Below are 19006 nucleotides of genomic sequence, written 5' to 3' on the forward strand. Positions count from 1 at the left end.
GAGAGAGAGAGAGAGAGAGAGAGAGAGAGAGAGAGAGAGAGAGAGAGAGAGAAACGATGGAGAGAGAGAGAGAGAGAGAGAGAGAGAGAGAGAGAGAGAGAGAGAGAGAGAGAGAGAGAGAGCGAGAGAGAGAGAGAGATGACTCACTCTACTCCACATCTCTGCCATAAGAGGGAATATAAATCAGGACAGGGTAGGGTAGGGTAGGGTAGGGTTGGGTTGGAGGTGGGTTTTGGAGGGAGGAAGTATGGTGGTGGTGGTGGGGTATGTAGGGGGGGACTTGTGCTGTAGTCCGGGGATCATCCGGGACCCTATTACCGGGCCCTTCTTTTCCCTCCAATTATCCTGTCCGGCCATCGGAATTTATTTGTATTGCACCCCGCCATAAAATTATAACTTTGCCTAATAATTTTCATTCAGTGCAGTCCTACCCCAAGGTTAATGGCTTCCCCTCTCGCTGACTTTCAGCGGGCCGTGTTGTGGGGCGGATGAGGGATAGTGTGTGTGGGAGTGAGTGAGTGTGCTTGTGTGTGTTGGGGGGGGGGGGGGGGTGGGGGGGGGGGGGGGGGGGGGGGGGGGGGGGGTGGGGTGGGGGGGGGGGGGGGGGGGGGGGGGGGGGGGCATGTGTGTGTGTGAGAGAGAGAGAGCGAGTGTGTGTCTGGGGTGGGGAAGGGCTGCTGGGGCACTGATGCACCTACCCACCTGTAAAGAAGTGCCTGTGTTGTGGGCTGGATATGTGCGTGTGTCTGTGTGTGTGTGTTTGGGACGGAGAGATGCACCTACTTGCCTGTAAAAAGTGTCTCACAGAGACGGGGACTCTGAGGTGCTGTTGTCACGTGCAGCTCATCGCTCTGAGGTGACAACTCATCTCTGTCTTGTTTTTTTTCCCCCTCCTCCTCTCATTTTTGGGTTGGTTTGTCGACATTGTTTATTTTGACATTTTGGGTATCAGCATGCAGCGCAGCGATCGTCACACTTTTAGCAGGTGCTGGACGTCCCCTTCCGCCTATATAGAGAGAGGGAGGTGGCGGGTAGAGGTTGAAGAAATTCATAATTAGCTTTTTTTTTTTTTGATTGAGGGTTTGCATTCCCATTGGCCTTGCTGTAAAAATCGTTTTTTTTTATTGTGCCTCAGCGGCACGTCGCTCGCTGACAGAAGAGCAGCCACAGCGCACTCTTGCCTGGAGCAGAGATTCATATTTATTATTAGTGGATAATGCCGCTAAAAACCAATGCCTGAAACAAACAGAGAAAATGGTTCCAGTAGAAGAATGTATTTCCTTTGAAACAGACAAATTTGGGAGGTTTTGTTCAGTCTGCATTTTATTTATTAATTTGTTTCTTTTTTTTATTTGATGCTTGTCCTGTATAGTGCTAGAAACAGACGGTTGTGTGTGTGCATGTCTGTTTGTGTGTGTGTGCCCGTGCGCATGCGTGTGTGTGTGTGTACATTTGTTTCAGGATTTATCAAACAAGTGTACTACTCATATAGGACCTACTGTTGTATAGCCTATATCCCACAAGTAATCACTGGTTGAATTTAGAGGCATATTAATCAAAGTCCACAAATGTCCTTGTGAACAAATCCACATGTGTGTGCAGTAAAGCAGGTAAGTATGTGTGCAAACTAAACCCAGAAGAAAATAATATTAACTACCGCACACACAAAGCAAACCCGCAGAAGTCCTTAGGCCTTGATTTCACATATACAGATATAAGTTTATTTTAAATAAAAACCAAGTAGCCTATATTTGCGTGGCATGTGGATCACCATTGTGACAGGTGGGTTTTAGAAATCGATACGTTTTAGGGAAGTAGAACTCCATTTAGCAGGTGTAAACAAAAGGCTGGGATAGATGAATTTATGACTGTCTAAATGTGTAAACAGTGTCTATGTGAAACATTGTTTGTTCCTAAAAATAAATTGTAATCAGTATTTGTTTTATACTTATTCACTGATTTTATACTTATTTATCTGTAGCCTATTTATCCGTCTATCTATCTATCTATCTATCTATCTATCTATCTATCTATCTATCTATCTATCTATCTATCTATCTATCTATATATCTACACTGTGTGCAGAATTATTAGGCAAACATGTTTTTTGACCATATTGTCCATTATATGCATATTTTCCGCCACCAACCTCTATGGACATGAACACCTATTGGATTTAAGCATTCCAGGTCATGCATATTGGTATAATAAGAGACAGTGTGATCGGAGGGGCCCAATACCCTATATCAGGGCAAAATTGGTGTGCATAATTATTAGGCAACTTTGTTTTCCTCTGGGAAAATAGGCCACAAAGGAGATCTAACAAACTCTGAAAAGTCTATAAACAATTTTGAAGTCTTCCAGAGGGATGTGGCTGTCTTGAAATTGCCCAGATATTGGTCATATCCGTCTAATGCACCGTTACGAAGTCATCAGTGTCACATGCATTGTGCTCACAAAGTAACTGCCGGATTGAGAAGAATTGAAGGTCAAACTATCACAAAATGATTACCCTGCAGTGCTGTTATATCCCAGAACTGAAACCTACATCGTGTGTCCACAAGAACATTGTATTCAGCACTCAGAGACATGACCAAGGTAAAACAGGTTGAAACCTGAAGACCACTCAACAAGAAATGCAGTCAAGACTGGGTCAAGAAAGGTCTGAAAATGGTTTTATGAACTTGTGAAAGTGACTGTTAATGGACCAGATCGATGAGCCCATGGCTAGATCGGTAATGTGCACACTCAGATGAGTTCCTGAGTTCTACTCAAATGCCAGCAGAATACTGCATAAATACCATTGTCTTCTTGAAAGTTGCAAACTTTTCCCTCACAGATCCAGCTATGGGGTCATCCACCCTGTCTGTCAATAGTCACTTTCACCAGTCCATAATACCTTAAAAAACTCTGTCCTAGGGTATTTCTTGACCCAGTCTTGACTTAATTAACTTGTTAAATGGTTGTCTGGTGTCATCCCTTCTTACCTTTGCTATGTCTCTGAGTGCTCAACAACCTGTTCCTCTGGACACCTGATGTAAGTTTGCATTCTGGAATATGATAGCACTGCAGGGTAATAATTTTCTTGTAGTTTCACCTTAAATTCTTCAAATTTTTGGCAGTGACATTTCATGTGAGACTGATGACTTTGCAACGGTGCATTTGATACTTCTGTGCTAACGTTACCAACGTCTTGCCAATTTCAAGAGAGCCACATCCCTCTGGAAGACTTCAAAATTGTTTATAGACTTTTCAGAGTTTTTTAGATCTATTTTGTGGCCCATTTTCCCAGGAGAAAGCGAAGTTGCCTAATAATTATGCACACCGGATATTGGGTGTTGGGCTCCTTTGATCACACCCCCATCTTATTATACACATATGCATGATCTGGAATGCTTAAATCCAATATGTTTTCATGTTCATAAAGGTTGGTGGCAGAAAATACGCATAAAATGGACAATATGGTCAAAAAACATGTTTGCCTAATAATTCTGCACACAGTGTATATATGCATATATACTGTATATACTGTATATATATATATATATGTTTTTACCATATTGGCCCGAATATAAGACGTGGTTTTTGTTGTAAAAATAGTAGGCCTACTCTAAAATGGGGGGTCGTCTTATTTCCGCGCGCTAGACTATAAAGCGTCTTTTTTTTTTTTTTTTTTTTACTTAACCTGAATGCGGCCATTAAGCTTCACAACAATGCCACAAAACTCAATAATGGATAGGTTAAGAGATTGTTTTGTCCATATGAAATTTGCAGATGCTTGTTTTGTTATGACTGTTGCACCGCACGTCTATCAACTGTCAATGTCAACGCGATGCGGTCGACAGTAGGCTACAAGGGGGAAAACACAACAGTCAATCGCGGCTCGTTACTCTGCTTTTATTTGTGTTCGGTTTTACAGTCTCATCAGGAAAGCTTTGGTTGTTCTCTCTGGTCACCCGACAACACCACTTGAAACTAAAGAAATGAAGGGTGATTTGACGAACAACCTGTAGGCTAAGTTTTGGATGCTGTCATCAGCCAATCAATATGGTCATCTGTGTGTGCGCGAGAGAGCGGCACCTTTGACAAGCGGTGCCTTTGACATCGCTTTTGATATGCCTCACAACGATGCAACAACACAGAATAATGGTTAGGGCAAGAGATTGTCCTGTTCATATAAAATCACTAAGAGTTTTACCCTTAGTACGAAATGAATGCCAATCGGACTTCTAATGTCTAATGTCATCTGCTTTTGGTCACGTTCGGTTTCTAGTCCAACGGAAAACTTTGAATGAATAAAAAGAACGACGATTTGGCGAGACGGCTGCTGGTTAGATATTGCTGTCAACTAAGCATTTTGCAAAATCTGTGCATTGCACAATAGGTAGCCTATCTATCTCTACTGGACTGGTTGCCTGGCTGGCGCAGACTAATGCTCTGAGTAGGCTATAGGCTATGTTGCGTCGCACAGGCGGGTGCAGGCGGCTGTAGGTGCCTACTGGCGCTTGACAGGTAGGCCTATAGTGAGCAAAGAAAGGAATACGAGTAGCCATCTGTGGTCTTTTATCATGAACATTTCATGAAAATTATATTGTGAAATTTGTTCTTTGTAAAAAAGCCTCAGATTTCCCAACAAATGAAAAACTGCATTTTGAAAGAAGTTTCCAATGTGAAACGAAATTTAGTCTTCAAAAAACGTTTTCCCCCAAAACATGAGCCTGAAAATGGGGGGTCGTCTTATAATCAGGATCGTCTTAAGTCACCTTTTAAGTCATGGCTTACATGACCTGCGGATGGTGTACTGTAGTTCATCTGTTCACAGGACCTATTTGATGTCACTGTCAAAAGTTTGGTTTCAATAGACAGGTTAAAATTTTGCGGCAGTGCTGTGTGAAGCCGGATGGATGCGATCCTGTCTACAGTGTGCAAGGCTGCACTGACGGCCATATTAAAGGGAGTGCCTGCCTGCCAAGTCTGGAGCTCTTTTGAACTGCTGCAGGGTGCGCACACTGTGATGTGGGGGAGTTTTCTAACAGTCTCTCTCTCTCTCTCTCTCTCTCTCTCTCTCTCTCTCTCTCTCTCTCTCTCTCTCTCGCTCTCTCTCTCTTTCATTTTTCTCTCTCTGTCTGTCTCTCTCTGTCTCTCTCTCTCTCTCTCTCTCTGTCTCTCTCTCTCTCTCTCTCTCTCTCTCTCTCTCTCTTTCATTTTTCTCTCTCTCTTCCTCTATCCCTCTCTCTTTTCTTCCCATCTCTCGTTCTCCCTCTCTCTCTATCCCTGGTGTTGCCTCCCTGTATCTATTTCCCTCTGTTTTCTGTCCCTTTCCTCCTTTTTTTCATACTTTCTGTCTCTGTGTCACTCTCTCGCTCTCTCTATCTCTCCCACGCCTCCCGCTCCCCTGGGTCTGGCCTCACCCTCTGTGTCAGCACTCCCTCTCTTTCTATTCCTCATCCCCCTATCTCTCTGTCTCTGTCTCTCACTCTGTCCCTTTCTGACTCTATCTATTCTATGTTCTCTCTGACTTTTCCTTTTCGGTTTTTCATTCTCTCTATCTTTCTGTGCTCTCTCTCTCTCTCTCTCTCTCTCTCTCTCTCTCTCTCTCTGTACGCCTCGCTCTCATTCCCTTTGCCTTTCCGCTTTCTGTGTTCCCCCAGATCCACATCATTGACTTTGATGATGAGAATAACATCATTAATAAGAGCGTCCTCCTGCACCCTGCCGGGGAGATATGGCACATCAGCGCCAGTCCTGCCGACAAAAGTGTGCTGACGACGTGCTACAACAAGAGTGAGTGCCTGCTGCCCGCTGCACAACACACACACACACACTATACACAAACACACACACACACACACACACACACACACACACACACACACACACACACACACACACACACACACACACACACACACACACACACACACACACACACACACACCAATCTCATTCCCCTCCAGCGTTAGACTCATTGCCTTTCTGTTCTCCTGTGTATATGCTTCTCTCTCTCTGTGCCTATACCCCCTCCCTGAGGATCCCACAGTTGGTGCTGTCTCTAGATGAATGTCCAAAAAGTGTTTGTTTGTTTGTTCGGAACAAAAACAAGATGTTGACACTTTATGTAAAATGGCATGGGTCATCTGGAACAACAAAGCCCAAGAGGACACGCAGGTCCCCACATACTAACGGTTAGAGACGAGAGATGTTTAAAATCACATTGTTTTGTCTGTTTAAGCTATATTCTGTTCTGCTAACGCTTTACTTTACGGTACAGTTAACATACATAATTACTGGGCCTTTTCTGGGTAACAACAGGGTAACAGAGAGAAGTTACATGGTATCTAATGGGTAAAAAGTTGTAATTAATAAGTAAATACCATTAATTGGGTAACAGCAGGGTAACAGAGAGAAGTTAGATGATTACATGGTGACACAAATACACAGTAGTTTCATAGTAATTCATGAGATATGTTTAGTATATGGTATTTACTTTGTAATTACCCCTTTTTACCCATTAGATACCTTGTAACTTCTCTGTTACCCTGTTGTTACGCAGAAAGTACTCAGTAATTACTGTAAAGTAAAGCATTACCCATGATCTTTTTAGGGATTATACAAACTCTTTTTAAACAGTTTACAAATCATGACTCGATTTATGAACAGATATAACCACAAAATCATAATTCGTAACAGTGTTGTAACAGTCCCCTACACAATAGTTTGAAACTCCTAACACCCTCTGCCTGTCGTGTTCTTTCCAGCCCATTAGTATTGTGTCCCTCAATCCCTTGGACTTCTTCTTGTCAGTGAGGTCAATGTCGGTGGACAGCCCTCAGTCACTGTTGTCAATGTATACTCTATCTGGCTCTGAATTAAAACCCACAAGTTTTCCTGTTGAGTTGAGGTTGCCATGGCCATCTCTTAGAGTTTGTGGATGGATGGCTAGACTTCTCCTTGTCTCGAAACTGATTGCCGTCTGAGAAAGTCCCCAAGCGCAAAGCCCAGTCGAAGCTGTCTGGCAGATTTCATATCTTGCTGGATCCCGCGGTGTCCATGGTGCCATCTCCTTCAGGGAAACACCTACTTATGCCTCGCGGCAAATGATGAATTGCTGTTGTGCAAGCCTATTTAGTGGGGATAAATCACGGTTGGGCCTTGACTGTGCAAGCTAAACCCAGAACAGTGTTGCGTTTACTACTAAAAGAGCTGTTTGGCTTTAAAAAAAAAAATAGATCCCCAGCATCTAGTTATACTGTAGCAATTTGTGTTTCAGTCAAATGGGTGTGGTGGTGGTGGTGGTGGTCTTAGAGGAAACAATCCCCTACATCCTAAAACCATTTCATCATATTCTGGCAAAATCTCTCTCTCTGTCTCACTATAGGCATGCTTTCTTGTGATCAGCTTTAGAACATTGCTATGTGTGCAAAGCTTTAAGGTAATTGCTTTGATTAATCAATTATTTTCCAGTGGCCAGATCTTGATTTGTTCCAGATCAAACATATTTTTCTTTCTTCCATTGCTTCGGCCTTGAATATGTGTGATATGGATGAATTATTTTTGGAATTTATTATACTTAAATGAAACGGGAAGTCTTGGGTGTCAACTTAAAAGTTTATTGACAGCCAGGTGAACTTAATCAGATAGTATTTCTTTGAGTGCTACTATTCATTTCCTTGAGGGAATTCATCCACAGAAACAGAAATTCTTTCATTGGCCACAACCCTCAGAGTTTTGTTAATGGAATCAAGTGAAAGATTGAGACTTTAATGATCCTTAATGATAATTACTCCAGCCTCACCAGGGATGGTCACTCTTCTAATGTCTTGCCGGAATGAGATGCTTTCAAGAAAACCTTGGCAAACAGACCACTCGACATGAAAGGAGTAAACACCTCCGCAACACACCTTTGACCTGTGTTGGTCTGTGTTTGTCTGAAACCAAAGGCAGACAAATTGACTTGAGATCTTGAAAACCCATGTATACCTTCTCTTTGTGTTCCCAAAGACGGGTGATTTCATGAATTGGCTCATCACAACCTGGCTGAAGGGATTGTGGTATTTTGGATCAGAGTTGGCTCAGTGATTTGGCTGAAGCAAATATGGGGTTTTTACTTTCTGAACCCGAGATGTCCACCCCTGGCCAAATCAGGACCCTGTTTCTCGAAAGCATAGTTGCTAAGTAAGTTGGCAATTTACTTGGTTGCCATGGAATTTATCATTGGCAACCTACTAATTTGCTAACTACTGATACTCTACTCTACTCTACCAGCAACAATGCTTTCAAGAAACGCACTCTATTTTTCACGGCACCCCAATACAACCCCCATCCTGGTGCCTGTACCTCATAGCTGCACAACATGTCATCTGTTATGGAAAGTAGAAAGTTGCCTGCCAAGTCACGTAAGACTGGCATGCTGAGTTCGACTTCACTGACACATTTGTAATGTTCCTGTGGTGACGAGCGTTTATCATCAACCATTTCAAGTCCTGTCCAGAATGCACTGCTTTTAAAGCCAGCTCACTAGCCATCCAGACAATTTCAAACAAGGTCAGACTCACCACAGATACTAGACAAAATGTATTGTAACTTGGAACACAGCTAGTCACTCACATGGCTAGGCAGATATGGGCATACGGTACAGTTTGTACGCACAACAGAGAGAGAGAGACAGAGATAGAGACAGAGAGAGAGAGAAAGAAAATGAGAGAGAGGGAGGGGGAAAAGAGGGAAATCACTACTGGCCAAAGCCACTCCCCCCAACTGTGCCACACCGGCGGCCATCCTAATGGAACTTGTCACATTTTGGCACTCCCTCAGTAGCCGCCGAGTTGCCACGAGGCAATTAAAAAATTAAATGAACAAGAGGAAAATGATTTGGAGGAAAAATGTAATTAAATTTTGAGTTTATTAGAGACTGATGCCCGTGGCCCTTGGCTGGTTTCTCTGACAATCCAAATAATGGTCCAACCCATACATGCGTTTACATATAACACGCCATATTACCCCCATCCCATCGCCCCTCCCCCCTCACCCCTCATCTCTAAAGAGTTGGAAAATGAAAACAAAGAAGCCGTGGTGCGCGTTGTCGTTCGTCTCCTCTCCTCTCCTCTTCCACTGCAGGGGCCTGGTTGTGACGAGGCAGATACGGCGAGATGTCAGAGCAAGAGTTCAAAAGCGGAATGTAATTACCGTGACATCCAATCTAATGGAGCGGGTGCGCGAGTCAAAAGGCGCAGGGTGCCCCCACATCAACCAGCCAGTCCCCCCTTCCCCTCCATCCCTCCATCCCTCCCTCCTCTTCCGCCCTCCTCCCTCCCCTCGCAAATTCCAATCCGCTATCTGATCACAGAGAGCACCACGCTGACAGCAGTGTCATCGCCCCTCATCGCTGTTCCTCTCTGCCTGAAATTATCCACAAAAAAAATAATGGAAAGAAAAGAAAGGAGAAAATATATTGCAGTGGTAGTTGAAAGTTTCCTCCAGACGTTGTGACTACTGCAGTACAGTGAAGGTTAGCAAGTTGTGCAAGGAGTTGTGACATATTGACGGTTGTTGAGGTTGTGCTGTGATGATGTCTTTTTGCTGAAGCGTTGCGTATAGGCGGTTATGTGGCATGTGGTGCGTTTTCAACAAAAGGAGAAGTTGTCCTCTGAAACCAGCAGTGGCCTAACTGCGACAGAGTCTACTACAGAGTGTCTAACGGCTTCACATCTGATGGCCATTTACCTGGGGTCATGTTTGAAGAAGAGGGGACACATGTACTGTGTACACGATACTTACCATAGCGCCATACTGTTTAAATCATTGCAGTTTTCTGTCTGGAGTGAACACATACTAAGCAGGCATGTGCCGGGCTGCACATTGCACACACTTTCACAACAAGCCTCTAGGGGGAGCCGATTCATAGATGTATACCTTAGATTAGGGTACCGACTGAGGAGGCTGATATTGACTGTCTGGGACGCACAGGCACACGCACACGCACACGCACACACACACTCGCATGCACACATAGAGCGAGAGGGAACATGTGAAACTCTCCAAGCAGACATAGACTTTGCTTATCGAAGAGGGAGCCATTGTTGGCATGCCTGATATTCCAGCTGTGATAACGGCCCTTTATTAGCCGCGCGAGTGTTTTGTGGTGCACAAGGGGGATTGTTGTAAGGAAGCCGAAAAAAGCCGAAGTTGTTCCCCCTACACTACAACACTTTGCTATAGATTTTGGGATTTCAATGTTTATCACACATGGAGTTAATAATAACAAAGAACACTTTCTCCTTTCAACGACGCGCTGTCGCCTACTGTAAGCTTGTAGCCCCGGCCGTCTGTGGAAGAGATAACAAAGAAGCTTGTGCTCCTAACCGAGATACATTATCAAAGTTTTTGCTCTTTAATGGCTTCATGACTACCGCGCTAGCCAAACAAATAACGGTGCCATCAGTTAAGGACAAAGCTCGCACACTGTTGTTTTATAAGTTTTCTTCTCTCCCTTGTGGAGCATGTGTTTGGGTTTTGTATTTCATGTACTTTTTTATGTGTGTACTGTATGTGTGTACTGTGTAGTGCATGTTAGTGTTGCCTTGTTGTTTTTGTTTGCCCTTTTTCTTCCTGGCCTCCCCTCTTTGCAGTCTTTCTTTTATTTCTCTCTCTCTCTCTCTCTCTCTCTCTCTCTCTCTCTCTCTCTCTCTCTCTCTCTCTCTCTCTAGTTGTTGTTCTCTTTGTATTTTGTTGATCTCTGGAGCTTGCTCATTATTTTGTTCAGTGAGCAGGGCCGGTTTTTAGCATAGGCCGGCTAGGCGGTCGCCTAGAGCGTCATGTGAAGAAGGGGCGCCGAAATGGCGCTCTCCTATGCGTAATTTTGCGATATGAAGTTTTTTTTATGAAGTCGCAATCAACAAAGAGTGGCGAAAGCGCTCCTCACGGCAAAGCGCCCCTCAGCCAATAGTAATATCGCTTCCAACTGTCTCTGGGAAGTCTGTGAACCAATAAACAGACAGTTCTGAGAAAGGGGGCGGGACGAGTGACAGCCTGCGCTCTATTTTGAATTTGGAGACTCACTCGAGAGACAGAGAGGGCAAGCGCAAACAATAGTGCTGCTCTGCTGGATGGAGATTATTATGTTCTCATTAAACCACTCATTGCATGATGCAGGAGTTTCAGAGGGTGTTTTGGAACTATGTGATTTAATCAGCAACCGTTTGTGATTATGGAAAGCCTAATAGTTATGAGGTTACTATTTGGAATTAGATTTGATTTTTGTTTTTGATCAGAGAAATCGCTAGTTAGCATGCTAACATTAGCCAAGTATGCCAAGCAATGAAATCCAGTAAAGTAGCTGTTAGCCTACTCACTACTCACTAACACCCACCTGATATCATAATAGGCCTACTTGCTTAGGTTGACAAGCAATGTAAAGTAAGACTGGTGCAATGTTTAAAACAATTTTAGCTGCCATATCTCCTTCCATCCACATGAATTACCTGCTTGTTGTAAGCTTAAAAAAACATTAATTTCCAGACCAGAATGACATAGCCTACATTAATCATGTAACAGAACCATGCACAGCAGACAAGTGAGGCTATTTACTATATTTTGTATATTATGAAATTCAATAGCGTGACAGCTCTTCTCCCTTTCTCTCACCCTGTCCCTCCAGTTCAAACACATAGATAGCCCCCTTCTCATTCTCCTACTCACAAATGCACCACTATTTCCAGTCCAGAAATGAAATTGGTTTGGAAGACAGCACAAATGTGTAGCTTATTAAAATTGTTATGCTGCCATGCTTTGTGATGCTGTAGGTAGTGTAGATCAATGCAGACCTCCTTGGTAGGCTTATTGTCTACACATGCATTTTACATGCAAATGTAGGCCTACTGTATCACTCTCCTGGCATTTCAATTTCACGTTACAATTCAAACACATTGATAACCTCCTTCTCATCTGGGGTTGGGGGCCCCACCACCATCACATCCAACATACCACACAGTGAAGCTACTTTCATGCGACTCAATCTGATGTGTTGGTCGCCTGTCAAAAACAACCACAAATCCATTTGATGAAAAACGGTTATTGTTCTTGATGCTATTTAGTTAAGCTTACTACGGATATTACTCTTGTGATCTGTAAGGTATAAGAAAGGGGGGGGTGGGGGTGGGGGGGGCGCCAGAACTCAAACTCGCCTAGGGCACCAAATAAGCCAGAACCGGCCCTGTCAGTGAGATGAGTTTGCCTGGTTGTGGTGTGTTAAATTTTTATTCACACCGTATGCTGGCCAGCACATTACAATAACTTCATCTGTATTCCTGCTGTCCAGTGCGTGTGTGTGTGTGTGTAGGTGTATGTGTGTAGGTGTAGGTGTTCCTCCACTTTTCAGTGGCTTTTGTGATACATGGAATTTACTGACTACAATGTGCTTTTGGGCACTGCCAGTGCATTATTCTAAATTCTGCAGTGTGTGTGTGTAGTCAACTGTGTTTCCTGTGTCATGGGTCTGTGGTGTGTGTGTGTGTGTGTGTATGTGTATGTGTCTGTGTGTGTGTGTGTGTGTGTGTGTGTGTTGTGAGCATAAGACCATAACCCCTGTCTCTCTCTCTTGCTCCTTGTGCCCCTGCCTGCGGTGCGGTGCTGTGCGGTGGCTGTGTGCATTGCAGCCAGCGAGAGCCGGGTGGTAACGTGTGCAGCCGTGTGGAGGATGCCCCCGGAATGGGAATCAGGCAGCCACGAGTCCCCCGACGATTCATCAAACAACCCACAGACCCTGGAGCTGCTCTGTCACCTTGACAACACAGCCCACGGCAACATGGCCTGGTATGCCGACACACAGCACACCGCACGCTCACACTCACACTCACACTCACACTCGCACACTCACACTCGCACACTCGCACACTCACACTCGCACACTCACACTCACACTCGCACTCGCTATCGATTTAACCCTACAGCTACCATTGCTACAGCTACTGCTGCTGTTACTGCCTCTCTCTCTCTCTCTCTCTCTCTCTCTCTCTCTCTCTCTCTCTCTCTCTCTCTCTCTCTCTCTCTCTCTCTCTCTCTCTCTCTCTCTCTCTCTCTCTCTCTCTCTCTCTCTCCAAAACACAAGCACACATGCATGCCATACTGTATGCATTCAGACATGGGTACTCACAAACACAGATGCAGAGACACACACTACACACACTGAAACAGGCCACACACACACACACACACACACACACACACACACACACACACACACACACACACACACACACACACACACACACACACACACACTCCTTGTTTTCCTATCACACTCTCCTGCACCAACACCCTTTCTCTACTCTCTACTCTCCACACTCTCCTCTGCCCTCTCTCCTCTCTTCTCTAGTGTATCTCTTAGCCAATTTGCTCTGTCTCAGCCCATCTTCTATTTTGGTCTCAGCATCTCTCTCTCTCTCTCTCTCTCTCTCTCTCTCTCTCTCTCTCTCTCTCTCTCTCTCTCTCTCTCTCTCTCTCTCTCTCTCTCTCTCTCTCTCTCTCTCTCTCTCTCTCTCTCTCTCTCTCTCTCTCTCGTCTATGGTAGCATGTGTGCGTTTCTCCTTTCTTGTCGTTACTCCTGTTCCACCTCTCCACCCGGCTCTCAGCTAGTCCTATATCCAGCTCTAATGGGCCTCTCCTCTCCTCTCCTCTCCTCTCCTCTGCCTTCTTTTCTCTCTCTCTCTCTCTCTCTCTCTCTCTCTCTCTCTCTCTCTCTCTCTCTCTCGCTCTCTCGCTCTCTCGCTCTCTCTCTGTGTTGTTCTCTCTCTCTCTCTCTCTCTCTCTCTCTCTCTCTCTCTCTCTCTCTCTCTCTCTCTCTCTCTCTCTCTCTCTCTGTTGTTCTCTCTTGCTCTCTCTGAAATTCCCTCATTATTTTCTACAGTAAGATGAGGCTGTGTTGTTGAATGGCCTTGCTTGCGTTTGTTTTGTGTTGTTTTATGTTGTATTGTGTTGTTGTGTTGTTGTGTGGGGAGACTATTGACTGACCTACATATGGCTGGGCTTAGCCAGAGCACACGTCTTTTGTCTTTGCCCCAGCATAGTGGTGGTGGAGAATATTGTGTGCCTCCAGTTCACCATGGCAGAGAAGGGACTCGACACTCAATCACTTTATTTTTGCTTGCTTTCACCACTTTTATACCACCATTTTTCACTATTTTACCATTTTGAAATAGTATTATTGTTTCTCACTCCTCCATCTCTCTGTCTCTGTTTCTGTCTCTGTTCTCTGTTTTATTCTCTGTTCTATCCAGTTTAAATGTATGCAGAAAAACTATGTTTTGTATTACCAAAGGTTTAGTTGCGCAGGTAATCAATTCATCAAGAGGGAAAAAATGACAAATAAGTGAAATAGGAAACAAAGCTGCGTGTGTGTGCATGTGCTCGCGTGTGTGCGCGTGTCTGTGAGTGCATGTGTGTGCGTGCATGTGTGTGTGTGTGCGCGCGCGGGTGGGTGTTGGTGAGTGTATGTGTATGTGTGTGTGCAAAGCCATGTATCTGTTTTTGTTTTCTATGTGTTTCCATTGACGGTATACTGATACTCTGCTTTGGTTGTACAGTAGTGAGTGGACAGCCTGTCTTCTCTGGCCTCCTAATGTCAGGGTAGTGTCGAACCAGAACCCAAATGAACAGTTTCAGATATGACTTTGATGCTGTCATGTCATCATGTCATTAAGCAAACAATCAGGCCTACTGGTTTTTGAAAATGATTCCAATTATTTCAGTTTTTGTGATTGATTTTATACAACATTTGCTATGTATACGTTCTCCAAGAGCCTTTTCCATATGTGTCCATTATGTATGACAACTGCCCCGTGATGTTGAATTGATTTGATATAAACTGACCCTTTCTGAAAAGGCTTTAATATCCTCTAAGCTTATTACAATAACCAAGACATGAATCAGAATCTCTCTCTCTCTCTCTCGCTCGCTCGCTCGCTCGCTCTCTCGCTCGCTCTCTCTCTCGCTCTCTCGCTCTCTCGCTCTCTCGCTCGCTCTCTGGCTCGCTCGCTCGCTCGCTCTCTCTCTCGCTCTCTTTCTCTCTCTCTCTCTCTCTCTCTCTCTCTCTCTCTCTCTCTCTCTCTCTCTCTCTCTCTCTCTCTCTCTCTCTCTCTGCCCACTGGCATCTCTCTGTGTTGCTCCCATTGGAAAGGAAGCGTTAGTGGCGTCGGCACATTGTAATAGAATTTTCATTTGATGTGTGAATAAAAGAATCCCGACCCCCAACCCACCCTCCCTCCCCCGACTCCTCTCCCCAGTGCTGTCATTTTTTTGGGCAGGGGGTCTTTTCTCCCTCATGTAGAGCTGCTTTTCAATTGAAATGAAACAAAGGCACCACAAATCTGCTTCTGCTACCCCCCTATACCCCCCCTCTTCTCAATGCGCCAGTAAAAGGTTGGGAGACTTCTGCTATGCTGGACCCTGACACCAGGGATACATACACGTGAATTGGTCATGCAAGGCAAACTTCGCCATTCATTCCTATGGCAAGCGAACAGGAGTGAAGCAAAGCGAAAATATTCGACCAAGTTTATTATTATGCAAATGAGGAGCGAAATTCGTCTCCGGTGGCCAATCAAATCATTCTTTCTATTTGATTCGCCGCAACCACCTGATTACTGTTGAGCTGTCAGAATGGCACTGTGAGGAGTTGATCTCCCCCCTCCTCACTGCTTCGCTGTGAACTCTTATAAGAGTAGCGTTTTGCAAGGTTCTCGCAGGTGCCTTGGTTATGTTTGCGCAAGCAAAGCGCAACGCGAATTTCATATTCATATTTACTGACTCGCATACACTCGCACACATACACTCACGAAATGCACCAGGACCCTCAATGGACAATGTAATGCTTGTGGACAATATTTGTATGCTTGGTGTGAACTTGGGCAACATTCCAGGACTTGGGAAAAGTTTGTGACTTGTGGGGGGAAACGGGGAAGTGTTTGGAGGCGGCGCCATTGCGACAGCCTCGCAGTTTGGCGTTTTCACACACACAACCCCGACAGTGAAACTCATTCATGTATCATTTCTCCCGTCTGCCACAAAGTAACTTTTACACCATCTTTGACACGTAGTAAGGGCCCTACTACCATGTCTCATTTTCCACACATTTTCCACTGTTAATTTCCCCATAATCTCGAACACAAACATTACCAACTTACCTGTCTGCCGCCTCCAGCACAACTGCCGTGTGAAACGCGAGCGCTGGGAGAGGAGGGGTTTTCTCTCCAGCCTCGGAACGGTGGGAGCGCGCATTTTGATCATTGGGGGGGATGAGTGCATTGTGCAGTTATCTGTATGTTTATTTTCTTTTTGTTAATTTGTTACGATTCTATTATGGTGGTGGATAATCGCGATTATGGTTATTTTGGTTTAGAGGGGTTGATTGTTTATGTAAATACTTTTCTTTGATATACTTACCTGTTAATGGGAAATGGGGTGAGCCACTCGGCTCTGATTGGCTAATTTAGAAGGGAGAGGTTTCCTTTTTAAACAGGGCCTCATTTCTGTTCAGGAGAGCCATGGGGTAGGAGCTAAATGCTGTGCTGCTATTCTGGAAAGTGAGTACAATGCTATGCTGACCTGTGTTTGCTAAATGCTATCGTTTTTGTGCTTGTGAGTAACCAGAGGCTACAAGCTAATAGCAAATAGCACTGCATTTTTGTTGCAGTTTATTTTTTGTTATTTTTGGATTATTTTTCATCACTTTTTTTTTGGACTGTTTTGCATTGCACCCCATGAGGGTATTCTTGGAACTGCGCAGATTTTTTAAAATAAATCACAAACTATTTTTGTACGTCTTGCCTCCTGAGCCTCCTTCCACCTCCAAGTGTCCAGCCTTGCCTCACCCGTACCCAGGGTACCGCTAGCCCATTCACAGGCACACTGAATTTCGCCTCTTCGCTTCGGCTCGTTTCGTCTGCATGCGTCCCTGGCGTGACTCTGCCCTTGCCGTCTGCACAGTCCAGGTTTTGCCCTTGTGGGGTCAAAGTTCATTGAGAGTACAGTACTGGTTCCCCGGAGCGCAGGTGTCTCACAGGTAGGCTGAGGTGTTATAGTGCTAAGGATATCTCCCCCAACACCCTCAGTCACACACACACACACACACACACACACACACACACACACACACACACACACACACACACGGCATCCTCCTGTGAGCTGGCACGTTGCAAATGCCAGTCTTGATTAACCAGGCGTCTGGCCACAGTGCTCCAAGCCTGGCAAAACCCAGCACCTGGCCTCAGCACCTGGTGTTGTCCAGGACCCCCACACACACACACACACACACACACACACACACACACACACACACACACACACACACACACACACACACACACACACACACACACACACACACACACACACAGGCACTTAGAGCTTTCTCCCACTTCCACAGCCCCCATGCACGCCTCATGTCACCACCACCACCTTGACGCCCCATTGACTCTCCTCAGCAGCCTGCCGACTATTCCCACCCGTGTCCACTGCCCAGTCCCAGTGCCTGGCGTGTCCTCTTCCTCCCTCACTATTACCTAACCTAGCCGTTCCCCCACCTTCATATGACCCCCCCCCGCAACCACACACACACACACACACACACACACACACACACACACACACACACACACACACACACACACACACACACACACACACACATACAGAGTTGTAGACATACCACTCAACCTAAAACCGAGAGACATACATGCACACAGGCACACACAAACACATATGTACAGTCTGGCTAATGGTATTATGCAACCATGTTTTTTGGCGATAACTGGAAAAATATTGGTGCTGTTGCTTTCTACTTTTTATGGTGACATCCAAGCATGAACGTACAATTACTGACCGAATTTTTACGAGCTACGATTAATATTACCAATTTTAAGTGGAAAAATGGAAAAAAAAAAAGAGTGGATAAGGATATTATGCAGGTTTGCTGTTTTAGGAGTTTTTACCCTTTTATCAGTACATGTAGAGGGGATTCAATGAAAAAATATGCAAGTGTAGTATTCCTTTAATGTTTACCCTTTAATATGAGCCCAAAACCATCTTCCTTGCATCTTAAATATACCCTCAATTGACTCCAAAACCTTCACTGGTGTTGAATGCATATAACCTTGTTAATTATCCCTTTGTGGATATGAATCGCTTTCTCTTGAAGTGTGTGGGGGGTAAAAAGGATGTGCTGAACCTTGTACAGTGAGATGGAACATTATCGAATATGGACATTAAAAGTTATTCTTCAAGGTGTTTGATTTCCTGTTGAACCAAACCCTGAAATCTACCTGCAAGAATCCACCAGCAAGAATTATTTGAAGTTCTTGCAGGTGGATTTCAGGGTCTGGTTCAACAGGAAATCAAAATTTGGTAATATTAATCGTTGCTCTTAAAAAATTGGTCAGTAATTGTACGTTCATGCTTGGATTTCACCATAAAAAGTAGAAAGCAACAGCACCAATATTTTTCCAGTTATCGCCAAAAAACATGGTTGCATAATATCATTAGCCAGGCTGTACACACACACACACACACACACACACACCCCACCACCACCATGCACACCCTTCGACCTCCATCATCCACTTCGCCTTTGTAGTCCCTCATCACTCACTGCCCTCTACAGCCCATCACTATGACCCTTCAGCCCGCATCCCACTCCCCAGCACCAGGTGTTGTCCAGGACACTCTTCCCCTCCCCACTGCAGGCCCTTATGACTAAGACTTCAGTGTTTCCCATACATTGAGGAAACTATGGCGGCCCGCCATAGTTTAAATTTGGCCGCCATAGTTTCCGAAAATGTCAAAAAAAAAAATAAAAAAAAAAATTTTTTCTTTTTTATTTTTTTTTTTTTTTTTTTTAACGATTTCCGTGTTTGTTAAAAGCGATTTCAATTACGGTTTCCTTCGCATTTTCCTCCTGGAGTAAATACATCCTATAGAGAAAACCACAAGTGCTTGAAAGAGAGAGGGATCA

General features: G+C 44.6%; 1 protein-coding gene across 1 annotated transcript in view; it reads left to right on the forward strand.

The window, feature by feature from the left end:
* Window positions 1-19006, forward strand: part of eipr1 (EARP complex and GARP complex interacting protein 1) — a 66677-nt gene that overhangs the window by 5876 nt on the left and 41795 nt on the right. The window contains exons 3-4 of the mRNA XM_063224234.1: window positions 5652-5784; window positions 12654-12810. Of these exons, the coding sequence (XP_063080304.1) occupies window positions 5652-5784; window positions 12654-12810 (290 nt within the window). The remainder of the gene's footprint in view (window positions 1-5651; window positions 5785-12653; window positions 12811-19006) is intronic.

Source organism: Engraulis encrasicolus, chromosome 19 (genome assembly GCF_034702125.1).
Source record: "Engraulis encrasicolus isolate BLACKSEA-1 chromosome 19, IST_EnEncr_1.0, whole genome shotgun sequence".
Taxonomy (NCBI): domain Eukaryota; kingdom Metazoa; phylum Chordata; class Actinopteri; order Clupeiformes; family Engraulidae; genus Engraulis; species Engraulis encrasicolus.